At 45.6% G+C, this 16,501-nt stretch overlaps 1 protein-coding gene across 3 annotated transcripts in view; it reads left to right on the plus strand.

Moving 5' to 3' along the window:
• Positions 1-16,501, plus strand: part of sema5a (sema domain, seven thrombospondin repeats (type 1 and type 1-like), transmembrane domain (TM) and short cytoplasmic domain, (semaphorin) 5A) — a 170,180-nt gene that overhangs the window by 130,038 nt on the left and 23,641 nt on the right. For all 3 annotated transcript variants that reach the window (XR_014893926.1, XM_085287316.1, XM_085287315.1), the window contains exon 16: positions 2,045-2,270. Coding sequence is in view for 2 of the 3 variants with exons in the window: in XM_085287316.1 (XP_085143442.1) it covers positions 2,045-2,270 (226 nt within the window). In the remaining variant the exon portion in view is untranslated. The remainder of the gene's footprint in view (positions 1-2,044; positions 2,271-16,501) is intronic.

Below are 16,501 nucleotides of genomic sequence, written 5' to 3' on the forward strand. Positions count from 1 at the left end.
TTTAATGGCGTGTTATTCATTTTTACCGCCTGGCTTTCAAAGTCAAATGCAGATTGGAGGAAGAGTTGCCATTATTACTGTATTCTTCGCCTCTTTCTGTGTCAGCCTCTTGCTGTGCTTGGCTTCAGCGCTCCTTCTCTCCATCTTTTCCCTGTGGTTATAGATTAAATTTGATCAACAATGACCTTTTCTGCTTGGATTGTTTGCCTCTTTCCATGTTCGGCAAGTGGTCTAATGGGAGCATATCCATAGCCAGTGCGTGCAGGCATAATGGCACGCTATATTAGAGCCAGGCAAACCAGGCCTGGTTGGTTTGTAAAGGGTATTTTTGGGAATGAGTGGCACTCGTTCTGGTAACATGCCGTACTGTAAACCTGCCAGAACCAGAATCAAGAGGCTTTCAAGGATGAGCGATGATGAAAGGCGTTGGTTTTTTTTCTCACCCCTTTATAGTTTGTTTAATTTCACATGAGCGACTGCTGAGGGTTTCAGAAGGCATTGTCCGGGTCATTATTATGTTTGGAAAACACAACAGAAGGTTTTTGTCGGAGCCTGTTGTGCTAATTATCGCCTCGGTCATTTGTGATTAGGGCTGAACGATTATGGAAAATAATCTAATTGCGATTTTTTGCCCCAATATTGCGATTGCGATGCGATATGCGATTATTTTTTAAGGTCTTTGTCTTCTGTATTATTAAACAAAGACAAGCAATACATCATATAGTATGGCCAATACTATATTACATTAATTTTAAACTGTTCTTTCCTGGAAGACAGACCTCTGTTATGATGACATGAGGTGATGCATGAATTGATGACTGACATTTTTATTTAACTTCTTCAATCACAACAGTATATTTGAACATACACAATAGTTTATTTTTAGCTTACAAACATCTGAGCATAAAGTGCTGACAAGGAACCCTGGTGTAAACATTAAAATGAAAGTCAGTACAATGTGCAGATTGCAGAAATATACATAAAAAAAATCAGTGGCTTTACCACACTCAGTTTTTCGACATCTGTGAACTACTAGACAGTCATTCAATTAAAAAATAATATTAAATAAATAAAACTAATAAATAAAAAATACACACATCTTACTGATCTCTGCAGTCAGTAACATTACACATAAAGTGCAAACATAATAGCAATTGTATAAACACACACACAAACACGCCTTTAAAGTTTAAAGGCGTGAAATTGGACGGTCTAGTTCGGATTAGCGTCACCGCTGTCTCGGTGGAGTTTAATAAACTCGGCCGTCTGCTTCTTGCTATCTAAAATATAACCAGACACTGGTGTAAATTCTCGACTGTCTCATACTTCTGTTTAATAAGTTTTCTGTTTGACGTTTAGTCAGCTGTGTGAAAACCAAGGAGGAACCCACCCGGGGGATTAATAAAGTTTTATTTTATCTAATCTAATAACTTTAATCTCAGCCAAACCGATTTACTCACGAACAAACAAAACACTGAAAAAAGCCCAACAATAACATTTTTAGGTTGTCTAAGTGACTTATATATTACGTTTAACCCGAGCAGCGAAACTCCGCGGTGATCTGAAAATGATGTGCCGGGAGTTGTGCCGTTCTCGGCCGCATCAGTAATCCTCGAGCTCCCGGCTAGCTGTCGAGCTGGTGGGTAGCAGACGCCTATGAAAACGTCGAAGCACTTTTGCAAATATGGGATATCTTGATAAACCGAGCAGATATTTGATGTTTACACAACTACTTTCTCGCCTGAAAATATGTTAAAAGTTTATTTTGTGACCCAGAAAGATTAGTATGAGTAATTTTAAAACTTAGTAGCGGCCGCCATTGCTGGAAACTGGAGTTTGGCTGGGCCGCGCTATGAATTCTGGGATATGGTAGTAATTTGGACAGCCTTATAATCGCAGTATAATCGCAGCCTTTGTGGTTAGAAAATTGCACTTGATCATGTCGCGATATTATCGCAAATGCGATATATCGTTCAGCCCTATTTGTGATTCTCTCTCGTGAAATAAAACTGTGGGTTAAAATGCAGTGTTTCTGTGCCTGCAGGAGTACCAGTCTTGCAACACTCTGCCATGTCCCGACCTTAAAAAGACCACACCCTGGACCCCGTGGACGCCTGTCAACATCTCCGACAACGGCGGCCACTATGAGCAGCGTTTCCGCTACACTTGCAAAGCTCGCATCCCAGACCCGAGCCTGCTAGAAGTGGGCAGACAGAGGATCGAGATGCGCTACTGTTCCAGCGACGGATCCACTGGCTGCTCCACTGATGGTGAGTGCATAAGAGGGAAGAGACTTATGGTCTCTTTCCAGCTCTCTCAGCCTCTGGATGTTCCTGTTTTCCTGCTCCAACTGTCCTTCTGCAGCTGCGGGTTATTGTCCTCCTCGCTTCAAGTCAGTCCTTCTTTCTGTTTGGCTGTTGCTCTTTCTCTTCCTTTCTCGATGTCCTGGAAAAGTTATAGGAGCCCTATCTCGGTCAACTCTCGTGTTTACCATCCCGTCCTCCTCGCCTTTATCAGACATCAAGGCGTCAGATGTACTAATGAACTTCCAATCCAAAGCGATCAGCAGTTTACGACTAATTTCATCCACCACGCTCACATGCACAGAAACGCAAACAGACACACATGCACACAAGTTCATTTACAGCCTCACAAAGAAGCAGCAAACTGCGGCTCTTTATCCGTAATTCCAGCTATTCCCATTTGCTTAAGTCGCTGCACCACACGGTCTCAGTCAGCCACACCCCTGGCGAATTAAACGCTGTAAATGTTTGTACAAGCAGCCTGCTAATTGACGAGTTGTTTATGTTGTCCAAGAGAAGTATGCGTGTTAGAGAGGAGACATGCAGGATGGCATCGCACCACAGCAAAGCGATTCAGATACAGATGCAGCAGTTAAAGTTTGTTTATGGTGCCGCTCTCTGCCTCAGAGGGGAAAAAGCTGTTTTTAAAGGGCTTCAGAGTTAGCGCCCGGCTAAGCTGTGGCGGCCTCCCATCACGCTGGGTTCATCTGCGTCTCTGGGTGGTCTGTTGCTACCACCAATCACACGCCACACGCTGCGATAATCACTGAGGTTAGCCTTTTTGATCTCACCACCTCTTCCTTATTTCTGATTATTAATATCCGTCTTTCTTCCAGGCGCTAACAGTGGTACAAGTTGTTCTCCTCACACTTTGAAGCCAGCGCTTAAATGTTCCTGAAGGGTTTTAAATGAGCGCCGACAAGCACAGAGGAAAAACCTGACTGCAGACTCAAAACTTTAAGAGGAGTGACAGCCACACATCTGAGACGTTAGAGAACAAAGGCTCGAGCTTTAATAGGTCTGTCTTGTTTCTGATTAGTGGGAGGAAGTAACCGACACAACGTGTTTCATTAGGGGTTGTCACCGGCAGCCCGACATCAGATTAGCTTCAGTGTTAATTACAACAATTGGAGAAAAAAAAAAGCAAGGCAGTGATTTCAGCAGTCACTTTTGGCAAAGTGTTAGTCTGTGCAGGATGCAAGCCGACTATAGGATCCAAGCAGGCAGATGGTAATACACCATATGAGCTGAGTAGTACTAGCTGTAAAAATGTAGCTGTTTTTTTGTTTTGGGTGGTTTTTTTCGCAGATATACCATCATGAAAATGATGGTATATCTGCGGAAAGCTGCCATTAGCTCAGCTTGTTAAAGTGGAAACTTTGTAGCAAGCAGGTTGCGTTTAAACCATTATTTTGCAGGGGAGGTTAGGATATCTGTGCTAATAGAGACAGACTTCATTATACGTACTGTGGCAAAGATTATCAACAGCCATGATTAGTTGTGAGGCTGTTGCACTTTACACTTCGCTTTAACTAGATAAGTAATTAACATCACTGCAGGCAATGTTTCTAGTCTCCTCAAAGCATAGCCTTGTGAATAACAGGGTGATTTAATATGGAATTGGTGAAATATGTGAAATGATTTTTTCTTTCTTTTTCATTTACTTTCTGCAAATGTTCTGTGAAGCAAATTTCCTTTCAACATCAGAACGGTTTAACTCAGATCTGTCTTTTTTCCCTCCTTTTTGAAAGAACTGAGTTACGCGTGTTTGAGCAAAAGGGAAAAAAGGTTTAAAAAAATACTTCAGTGTGCACTTTGAAACTTCTGTTTCAATTAGCTGCACTGAGTGAAGTGGAGATCTATTGAGGTGTGCGTGGCCCCTGTGTTCTCGTCCGCTCTGTCCCGTGTTGATTGTCCATCTCCGGTCTTCGGTATGATTCACTTCTCGGAGGAGTTTTAAGTCATAACTGTCGAAAAAGAGGACAGACTCCAGCGATCCACTTCTTCATTTCAGCCATTATCAAAGTTGCCATCCATCTGGAGAGCACTGGTGTGTGTATTTGTGGGTTTGCGTGGAGGCGGGTAATATGTGCGTTTGCCTTTTTCTTTTTCTTTTTCTTGGTGGGTGGATATGTGCACATTGTGAGTGTGTGTGTGTGTCTGTGTGTGCGTATGAGACACTTTCAATAAGCCCTCCTCCTCCTACTGTCCATCTCTCATGTGGTGCCAGATCCCCGGGGACAGCAGTTAACTTTTCTGACAGCAAGAGGCTATCATAAAGTAATTACTACCACAGCGCTGGTGTTTATTGATACTCAAAACTGGGGCAAAGGACAACGAGATCCCTCTGAGACAGCGGGACCCCGAAAAGAAATGGTGTGTCACTCAATAAAGATTTACTATTTGCATCAGGCAGCTTGCAATCGATTAGAGTTCAGCTCACATCACGCGCTTTACCTGTGAGAGCCAGTGTAAACAGATTGCTCTATGAAGAGTGGCGGGAAAGTTATTTGAGACGGTAATCAATTAGTGCATAGGCCACAATGTTGCTGTTAATCCTTAGCAGAGGACATGTTGAGACACTTAAGGTGAGATAGTTCATCCAAGTACTGTTTTTTCTTCTTTTAAACTGCGCTTTGTCTCCTAGAAATTAATGCAATTTAGTCCATGGGTGACATAATACTTCCTTTGAATAATTGAACACAATATTTGTAACAATATTTATAAAATAAAAAAATGTATTATTGTTATCATATTGAATCGACCATGTGATAAATGTCTGCAATTGCAAAAGAAGTTTGTTTTTGTTTTTTTAAATAAGTTTTTCTCATACTCTGAGTCAGATATCTCCACTCCAGAGGAGTAAGTTTACTTTCCATTTTTATTCTTGTTTATATTTATCTGCATTTTGGAGTAGGGCTGCACGATTAATCGTTAGAAAATCGCGATCTCAATTCATACTTATGTGTGATCTCATTTCCAAATGATTTAAAATCCAACGATTTAAAAAAAAAAAGACGATGACGATTGTACCACATTTTGATCCGGGACGTAATCTGCATGAAAACAAGCGCTCACTCTTCCTGCTCAACAAATGACAAGGGCGGAGCCTTATACCACGTGGTACAGAAGCTGGCTGCTAAAATTGGCAGGGAAAAAACAACGGAGAGCGTCAGGGATGAGGAGAAAGTGACAGGAGAAAATCCGTCCCGGTCAACCACCCAAACATCAATAACGGGAACCTTATACAGCACTTCCCTATACCCGTCGAACTCCCGCAGGCACAAAGAAATTACGGAGGCTATTACTTATCACCTGACCAAAGATATGGCTCCCATCAACACTGTGCAAAACGAGGGATTTAGGAAAATGATCAACACCCTAGACAAACGCTACACAGTGCCATCCTGCAATGATTTTTCTATTGTTGCACTACCTGCTCTATACACGCAGCGTCGAGCAACGGTGGAGACGAAATTTCAAGCAGTACAACATTTTGCGGCAAGGACAAAATGTGAGACATTTGTTGTTTTTATGTTCAGTCTCAACTGTTACGAAGTTGATGTGCAGTTAATGTCATGGTTTGCTGTGTGGCAGGCAGGAGAAGGACCCAAGATGCAGACTCACAGACACGGGGATAAACTCAAAAAACACAGCTTTATTGCTGGCCACGAGAAGTAATACAAAATAACCTAAAACTGGGAAAACTAAAGCATGAGCTGTACAAGGAACCGAACCACGGGGAGAATTACACACAACATGAGGGAGAACGCGACGCCGAACAGAGGGAGACTCAGACAGAAATACACAGAGGGTAAACGAGGAAAGTGGGCACACACGGGGAACACAGGTGACACTGATAATCATAACGAGACAGGGCGGGGTGAACTGAACATGACATGTACAGGCACAGAGGTTCAGACAGGAGGAGAGAGAGCACGGGGAAAACACAGACATAACGGGCTGGGGAAACATGAAACAACCACAAAGGGAGACGAGGGCTCATAAATATATAGAGGGCACACAGGGGGGAGAGAGAGCACGGGGAGAACTTAGACATAATGGGCAGGGGAAACATGGAATAAAACATAAGGAGAGACGAGGGCTCACAGATACACAGAGGGGCACACAGGGGGTAAAAGCCATGAAGGGAAAACACTTAGGGAACAACACAACAGGGCAACTCAGAAAACATGGCCTAAATAAGGAACGAAATACAAAAATACAAGGAACTAAGAATACTGGGCCCACATGGCCCAGGACCATGACATCACCCCCCCCCTAAAGGGCTGGCTCCCGACAGCCCAAACCCGAAAAACAAAACAAAAACAGAAAACAACCCACCCAGGGCGGGAGGCGGGGGACCAGGACGGAGGGACCAGAACGGGAAACAAAACAAACAACAGAAAACACAGGAGCACATGACCATAGTCCAAATAAGGTTCAGGGGGCCGACCCAGAGCCCACAGGCACAAGAGTTCACGGGTCACAGGGTCGGGGGGCCGACCAGGCGGGTGGCACAGGTGACAGAGCTGGTCCGGAGGCCGGCCGTGCGGAAGGCAGCGGCGGCGGCGAAGGAGACGACGGAGCAGTTCAGGGGGCCGACCGCGCCGAAGGCGGCGGCGAAGGAGACGACGGAGCAGTTCAGGGGGCCGACCGCACGGAAGGCAGCGGCGGCTCTCCAGTCTCAGGCGTGCTGGCCGTGGCCTGGTGGGCACAGGACCAGACGAGGCAGGACCAGACGGTGGCGATGCGGGGGCCGGACCCGGCGTCGCTGCAGAGGCTGGGGCCGGACCCGGCGAGGATAACGACGCGGATGAAGCTGGGCCAGACGAGGACGAAGACTCTGAGGCTGGGCCAGACGAGGACGAAGACTCTGAGGCTGGGCCAGACGAGGACGAAGACTCTGAGGCTGGAGCTGCAGCTGACGACTCGGAGGCTGGAGCTGCAGCTGACGACTCGGAGGCTGGAGCTGCAGCTGCCGACTCGGAGGCTGGAGCTGCAGCTGCCGAAGCGGAGGCTGGAGCTGCAGCTGACGAAGCAGAGGCTGGAGCTGCAGCTGACGAAGCACAGGCTGGAGCTGCAGCTGACGAAGCGGAGGCTGGAGCTGCAGCTGACGAAGCACAGGCTGGAGCTGGACCAGGAGGAGCAGAAGCAGAAGGTGGCTGGGTGGGCTCCTCGGGCCCTCCAGCTGACGTGACGCGAAGCGGTGGCGTCGCCGCAGGGTGCCAGATAGGCACACCTGGGAGTCCAACAGCAGACGCAGGACAAACAGTTATGAAGGCCCCTGGCTGGACTAGGAGCTGAGGAAACACAGGCTGCTGAGGCACAAACCCAGAGAGAGAGAGAGCAGGTAAAAAACAGTCCATAGGGCTTAACAGCTTAACACAAGAAACCATGAAGTGGACAGTGGTAGGGACCACCAGTTCTGAGCCAGCAATCATTAGGTTCCCAGAGTCTACATCAGTCCGAAGGGGCTCAGAGGTTACTAGCCCAGTCTGTGTAGTCCTAGGAGAGGTCAACATAAGCTGGTTGGACTCAACCGGTGGTAGTGTGCGGCTCAGAGGAGCTGGTTCGACCATACGGAAAACAAGGACCGCCACTCGATCCACAAAAACAAAGCTTAGATCACCAGGAGCTGACTCCTGGAAAAACAGTAAATACACAGATATGGACCTAACCATTGGCACCGTGGTAGCATGACTGTGGTGTGTTGGATGGACGTGTTTGTTGGAACCCGTACCCGCAGTGATCTGTGGCTGCAGAGTGTTAACCCTATTGAGTGGAGAGACAGATACAGGTGAAACGGTACGTGAACCATTAACTGAAGCAGGTGACGCTTCAGGCTGAGAGAGGGTGGTTATGACATTGTTCGGGGCCAAAACCCTATCTAGTGACGAGTTCATAGAGGCAGGAGAAAATGGTGTCACATAAATCCTGACCCCAGCTTCCATCTCCTGAGTGGTGGTTATGGTGCTGGAGCAAAACAGTTCAGAACCACCTGGTTTGTTATCTATGGGGAGACAGGAGACGTGTTGCGACATTACAGTGTCCTGGTCATCATGATCTGCTGTTATGTGTGCATCTTGGTAACATGCTAGGGGTTCATGACCAGTGTTCACAGTCTCTGGTTCGTGAAAAGCAAGTGTAGCTGGGCACACCGGAGCACTAGCTATGCTTTCGTTGCCTTCATTCAGTGACTGATGGAGGAGCAGGGCCGGCTCAGGAGGGAAGAGAGAAACCACAGGCAACTCAGATTTAGTTGGAACTGCAGACACGGAAAGAGACACCAAAGGAAACATCTCCCTACTGCTATTAAAACCAAAGGCGGTGGGAAACCTTGTCAGTCTGTGAATCGAGTCTGTGGTCCCTGCCGGGTTGAGTGAAGCGGGAGCGGAACTGTCTCTGGCCTGCGGCTCGGTGAACGGCTCATTGCTAGCCACCTCACCGGCTAAGTCCGTAGCCTCCTCACATGCCTTCTGCTCAGAGGTAACTTGGAGCGACTGGACAGTTTCACTCACCTCCGAGCGTCGGGCGATGCGGTGGCGACGCGAACGCCGTTTTCTTTTGGCCGTGGGCCCCGTAGACGTGGGAGATGGAGGCTCCTGAGGCGTCGCAGCGGCTGAGGAGGCGGTAGTTAGCGGAGTGGCAGGCGGAAGTCCCAGGCAACTCCGGGGGCCCCCAAGGGCTAGCCGTGTCCCGCGGAAAACCTCATCGTAGGGGGGAGCGAGCCATGGCTCCTCTCGTAGCTCTTCCTCCGGTTGCGCGCATACGGCGCGCTGCCGCTCCTCGAGGTCGGAATCCGCGCCCCCCACAGCCACCTCGTGTTGCTCAGTGGAGGGCAGAACGGGCCGTGGCGGTGCGCGACAGCGGCGGGAACGCCGTTTCCTCTTAGGGGCGGCCGTGGGCTCAGCCTGGCCTTCCGTGGCGACCGGCTCCTCGCCCTCAGACCACATCCGTGCCAGGCAGGAAGCAGGAGACGAGTAGCCCGATCGCGGCGGCGAGGGGGGGTGGTCGGTCTGTGGTGGGACAGCTGACGAGAGCTCCTCCTCGGTGATAAGCCAGGGCTTCCAACGGAGCTCGTCCTCCCGATACGCCCGTAACACCTGCTGCCGCTCCTCTTCGCCAAAGTCGCTGGCCTCTGGCATCTCCGTGCGCCACGTAGTGTAGACAGGCGGTGGCGGAGATGTAGAAGCCGATGAGAAGCGAACAGGCGGCGTAACGGTGGTGAGCCCCATGGTCCCGATCCTGACCGTTTCTGGTTCTTTCTGGGACAGCTGCCCCGGACGGATGCCCACGGCGGACACAAGAAAGTCCCGGATGTGGGGGCGCAGCGCGCCGAATAGCCACGGGAGCCCGGACACCATCCGCTGAAGACGGACGGCTACGGTCTCCCGGTATTCGCCTCGAGGTAGCGTCGCCCATTCCTCACAGTGGTATTCCACCGTGTAGACCAAGTCGTCCTGGAGGTCCGCGGAGGGGTTGTGAGCTGCTGGGTCCAGTTCGGGGTCGCGTTCTTCTGTCATGGTTTGCTGTGTGGCAGGCAGGAGAAGGACCCAAGATGCAGACTCACAGACACGGGGATAAACTCAAAAAACACAGCTTTATTGCTGGCCACGAGAAGTAATACAAAATAACCTAAAACTGGGAAAACTAAAGCATGAGCTGTACAAGGAACCGAACCACGGGGAGAATTACACACAACATGAGGGAGAACGCGACGCCGAACAGAGGGAGACTCAGACAGAAATACACAGAGGGTAAACGAGGAAAGTGGGCACACACGGGGAACACAGGTGACACTGATAATCATAACGAGACAGGGCGGGGTGAACTGAACATGACATGTACAGGCACAGAGGTTCAGACAGGAGGAGAGAGAGCACGGGGAAAACACAGACATAACGGGCTGGGGAAACATGAAACAACCACAAAGGGAGACGAGGGCTCATAAATACATAGAGGGCACACAGGGGGGAGAGAGAGCACGGGGAGAACTTAGACATAATGGGCAGGGGAAACATGGAATAAAACATAAGGAGAGACGAGGGCTCACAGATACACAGAGGGGCACACAGGGGGTAAAAGCCATGAAGGGAAAACACTTAGGGAACAACACAACAGGGCAACTCAGAAAACATGGCCTAAATAAGGAACGAAATACAAAAATACAAGGAACTAAGAATACTGGGCCCACATGGCCCAGGACCATGACAGTTAATAAGTGCAATAAATATTTATACTGGAAAAGAAAATTGTGAGAGAATCGTGATCTCAATTCTAAGCCAAAAAATCGTGATTCTCATTTTATGCAAAATCGTGCAGCCCTATTTTGGAGGGTGTTTATTTTTACAGAAGGGTTTTTTCATGTATCATTCAGTACCTGGTTTAGAGAATGTTTTTTTTTCCTGGGGCCTTATTTTTTTATAAAAACAAAATTTGTTGTTTTTTTCCCCTGTGGCTGTCAATAGTATCAGAATTATGAAGTGGTAAAAAAAGAAAACCCTCTCGTAGCTCAGCTGAATGTAGTCAAAGCTAACAGCGGTTAGCTAGAAGCTTCTAGTTTGCAGCTTTTAATCAGAAACTACCTCCTGCAGCCAAGTGTCGTCTGAAAATGCAGTTTTATTTGTAAATTAAGAATTCACAAATATATTGGAGCCACTTTTGGACCCCTTTTTGCCTTCAAGCCTCTTTCAGCTGCTCCCTGATTCAAACGGGGTCACCACAGCAGATGGATCCAAAGGTTGATTTTGTGGGTTTTTATGCCAGATACCCTCCCTGACACAACTCTCCCAGGGATTTGTGTGTCCTCCCAGTCTCAAAGCAGTGATCTTTCATATATTAGGTGAATGTGTTAACCATTATACTATGGAGCTGCTCATCCTTTTGCTTTCAGAATTCTGCCATAACTCTCTGTGGGAAAAATAAAAAAAGATGCCAATCTCCCATCACGTCCCAAAGGTGCTCTAGGGGATTGAGATCTGGTGACTACGGAGGCTGAACTCACTGTCATGTTGAAGAAACCAGTTTGATTGGCTGATTACATACTTGCATTAAAAGGGCTCATGCCACCAAACAGTGCTGAGACCCATTCATAGAAAGAGCAAGCTGAAATCTGTCAGAAGTGTGAAATCTCCAAGGATGATGAGACGGATAACGTGCGTAGCAGCGTTCGGTCAGGACCATTTTGCAGTCTTTAACAGGATCAACCGTTAACGCCTGCTCGTGTTAACTGATGACCACAGATGTCAGTGCATTCATGCCATTTCGATGTGAAAAGGACTTAAGTCAACAAATTAGATTTCCAAACTGTTAAAGAATTAACATGTTGCTGTTACTGACTTAACAGCTTAAAACTGAATATAAATCCTTTTTAAAAAATGTATGTATCCACTTTTTCACACACTATATATAAACATTCTCTTTACACATATTTTTAAGTGAACTAACCTTTTCGTACTGCTAGGTATGTTCTTGTTTGGATATTCTCTTTTGAAGTCAGTGCATGAACATTTTCTCTCACTTGCCGCCTTGCTGTCACACTAATGTCACTTCCCTGCAATTTAATAAAAAGCCCACTTTTCCATGTTGTTTAAGATCTTCTCCGCCGCCCTCCTCCTGGGCACTGTGTTTGTACACTCGTGCATCACAGCCATCAGATATACCTGATTTGGATTATATTCAGACACATGGCAGATGTTATTGGCACACACCTGGAAGTGTTATCACGGACATACAGATAAGAAGAAATTAATCCCCTGTCAATACAGGGGGAATAAAACTGCTGCTGGAGCCAACCTAGCAGCTTCCTTCTGTCTTTGTTTCACTGTTGCCTCGTGATCGCTATCTGTCTTTATTACGAGAGACAAATTATGACTATATGATTTAACCAAGCATTTACAATGAGCTTTTATGTAACATACTGACTTGTTTCATATCAGTGATCGTAGCTTAATGATAGCGATGAGTTAATTACTTAAGATCTGTGGTGATTTAAAGACCTCTCTTGTCATGTACACCCATTTATTAGTCTCGTAGCTCTTGTAGTCATTTTCCTTCTTTTTCACATCTTACATGGCTGAATGAAAAGCCAAACATTTGATCAGTTGGATACATATAAGTGTTAAACATGAAGTTCTTTTTAATTTTTCAAAAGCAAAACATAAAATCTATAGATTTCCTCTCCTGTTCATACAGTATATCCTAATGTTTAGTGCATACACATACCTACACCCCTGCTTTTCATCTGCTTCTCTATGGATGGAAGCACACTGTAGAAGCCTTGCACAGTTGATGGTGTCACAGATATGCCCCCAAAACCTTTAGATACTGCTACAGTGCATGTCTCGTATTCCATTCCCAAATGGCATGTATGCACTTAAAAAATAATAACTTCATACCTCACAAATGACAACGCAGGAATTCTTAATTTTCCGAATCATTTGGTCCTTTTTTGCAGACATGAATTTTGCTTCCTGAAATGCTGTTTTGTCTGCTTGTGTGTCTGTTTGTTAAGCACTGTGCCAAAACTGCTTGGGGGAGAGGTGGGAAATTGGCAAAGGAAGAAAATTCAATGCAAATTCAAATCAAGGATGGCTTCCAGGATTGTTTTTTTCATAACAGCAGCTTGTGAACAACAACCACATCAGGCAACTGCTTGGGGCCACAGGCTGTTAGAGGGTCAGCGAGGGCTCACACACTTTACCCCACTCGCCCATGAGCTAGCAGAGGATTTGCAGTGGCATCTAAAGGAGCCCCAGTTAGAGGTGTGTTCAAAAAAACACCAGCTGTTTAATAATGTAAGCCTCCTCAGCTCTCTTTTTAATGTAACTTCAAATTTTTTAATGCGTGGAAACTATGTCTAGTAGTTTTCTTCTCTGCTCAGGTCCCCAAACTGTCGCAGGGCTAAAACACAGAGTGACAGACAACAGACTGCCTCGCATTCACAAACCTACAGTCAATTTAGCCCAACATGCATGTCTTCAGACTGCGAGAGGAGGCTGTAGTATCTGGAGAAGACCCACACAGACATATGGAAATAATGCAAATTCCACACAAAAAGGCCCCAGCCAGGTTTTGAGCCCAGGACCTTCCCGCTGCGAGGCAAAAGTGCCAACCACAGTGCCACTTCTATAATTAAAATTCAGTATCCGCAAGTAGCTGATCCATTTTTGGACAAAGGAGTAAAGCAATGCTATTGCATTCCAGTATACACTGCAAAAACTCAAAGGCTACCAAGTATATTTGTCTTATTTCTAGTCAAAATGATCTCATTGCACTTAAAATAAGACACAATAAGCTACAGAGCAACATTTCAGTAAGATATAGGAACTTTCAGTAAGAACAACACAGTGAATCTTGAAACTAGAGAATTTTTATGGCGTTATTTTTGTGCCACTATTCTGAGCGCACGAAAAAAAAAAAAATTTGCAGCTGCAAGTGTTGCATTTTGAGGAGAAATTTATTTTGAGCGAAGAAAAGCTAAATTTGAGTGAACAAAATTCATTGCTGCGTGCAAAAAATGTATTTCAGTGTTTGCTATTATATCCATACATACACACACACACACAAAAGCAGCCCCTCACTCAGTTTTTGCATTTGCGCTTGCTCGCAACGTGTTGCTCGCGCTCTCAACATTTCTGCCCAAGCGTGCTCAACTCTTTCAGTACACCGTTATATTTGTGCACTAAAACCAGCCTATCACAGACTCGGATGCAAAAAATCTGATTGGCTGTTTTGGTCTCCAATCAGCTCGAAATGACTAAATGCAATATCCCAGAATCCATTTCGTCCAAAACTCAAACAAGGCAGTGGCGGAGGAACACAGAGTGGCGGAGCATGTTTAAGTTTGGTTGGGGTTTCTTTCCCACAACCAATAAAAATCCAGACAGAGCTGCTAACATTGCTCAAATATATGAGAAGGCATGCCCTCTTTGGTTTCATGTATGCTCCACAAATAGGGGTAGACAAAACCCAGCACGACACAACCTATGTGGAATTAATAAAGCTTGCTTGCATTCTTTCTTTTGTAATTCCTTACTGTGTTGTTTTTTTCTCAGATTTTTGAACAGACTGAAACCACAACACAACCCTTTAAGTCTTGCCAGATATCAGGCTGCTTGCCATTCAGGACTGTGACTGCACTCTCTGTGTTCGGGGGCGGTGTTTTTTGTTCCGTCAATTATTCACCAATCAAGCAGCCACCTGTATTTGACATAAAACTGGAAATAACCCTCCCACTGTGGCAAGGATTGAAACCAGCTCGCTTTCTATCATTAGTCAGCTTAATGTAAAAGACTTCGTAGCTATTACTCGCTGTCTGTGCTGCCACAGGCCAGCCCACTGCACTTTTAATTTTAAATGACGGTTTCTGCAAAGCCATATGTCGATAAAACAGATATTCTTGTGCAATTCAATCTGTACATGTGGTGAATTGGTTAAAAGTTAGTCAGGCTGGTTTTATGTGACGCAGTGGTATAATCAAGCTAAAAAAAAAAAGCTTTTAAGCTTGATTATACCACTGCTGCTTTAAATGTTTTATCATTTGCATCACACAAAGCCAGAGGCAGAGGCAAAAGAAAGTGCTGTAAAGATGAAAGAAGGTTGTGAGTTTGTAATTTTGCTAGCTTGTGCTGGTGAGTGATGGCTTCATTTTATCCCAGGGAGAAACGGTGGCTTGTCAGCAGCCTGATGTGTTTCACTTCAGCTGATCTGGTATCAAGGCCAGGGCCCTCTCATGGACGAGAGATTAGTTCTTGTGCACGGATGTCGTGAGCAGGCACTGAGTAGACACAAGACAGCGCTGAGGGACGACTCTGACGGATGACAACCAACCCAGTGTCCTTATTGTCTTTTTGGTATTTCTCTTGCTCTCTTCCTACACTCAATGCTCCCTTTTCATGTGGCTGTTACTCTGTCAAGCAAAAAGAGTAAAAGTAGTTGAGCCAACAACAGAGCGCACAGTTTAGTTAGAGACAAAGTTATACAACACATACATCTGGTACCTGAGAGGCCTGTTTCTATGGGAAACTGCTACAAAATAGTAAAAAAGATTGAATGCATTCCTTATTTTGCTGAATAAAGTAAGGACGTGAAGGTCTTCACAAAGGATGAGAGATGGAGAAAGAGTGCGACATCCTGAGAACCAACAATAATCTACAAAACAGCTGTTGTTTCAGCGAGGCGAGATCATTTGGAAGAATTGAATATTATTCATTGAGATAGAGAAATAAATGTATTTGGTGATTAGTCTCTAATGACCTATCATGTCAGAGTGGAATCCCTAAATAGGATTTAGGACAGGACCCTGGACACTGGTGGTGGTGAAGATGAAGGTGGAGGTTTGGATTGAGCTCTGAGTTTCTGGATGAGGTGGAAGGAAAATGACAGAGAGCGCAGATTTAAACCACGCAGAGTGGAAGCTGATTGGCTCAAAGAAGGCAGGCAAGAAGATGATTGGACTAGAGTAAAGACGTCAGTACTGAGATTGGCAGCGTGGGAAAGTGGTAGTAATGTAATGAAGAGACTAGCAGCAAAGAATCCAGGATGCAGGCAGATGAGTGACTACAGATCTTCTTTACTTAACTTGCACATAAGCTTCATATCTAATTCCATCCATCCATCTTCCATTTATCCAGTTTAGGATCCTGGAGGGGCGTAGGAGTGTGTCCCAGTTGTCATAGGTGGAGTACACCCTGGATAGGTCGCCAGTAGGGCTGGGTATCGTCACTAATTTCTAGAATCGATTCAATTCCGATTCACAAGGTCCCGAATCGATTCGATTCACGATTCGATTTAATTCGATTCGATTCAATTCGATTTGAATCTGGGAAATTTTGACAGTCAGAAATATTATAATTCAGATCAGTACATTTACATATTTTTGTATCTATAAAAAGGAAGCTGACACACGCAAGACTTCATCACAGGTGTGAGCGTCACAGCAGATGCCTTTGTGTCAAAGTAGCTGAAGATAAAGCACAGAAAAACATGAAGGTGATTTTCCTGGCCTAGATTTTATAAAAATATTCCGCAGTACATCAAAAACGAAAGAAAACCATTAATCAACATATGAACATTACCTCTGAAGTTACAGCGGTTTTATTAGGTTTTATTATTAGAGACACGGCGTTTTGCATTTTGCATAATTTTAAAAAGTTTACATTTGTTCAGTATTGAACAGCAGAAATTAGGTTTAC

Source organism: Mchenga conophoros, linkage group LG9 (assembly GCF_057382185.1).
Source record: "Mchenga conophoros isolate Kocher_MC1m ecotype Shallow Benthic linkage group LG9, M_conophoros_male_GT1.1, whole genome shotgun sequence".
Taxonomy (NCBI): Eukaryota; Metazoa; Chordata; class Actinopteri; order Cichliformes; family Cichlidae; genus Mchenga; species Mchenga conophoros.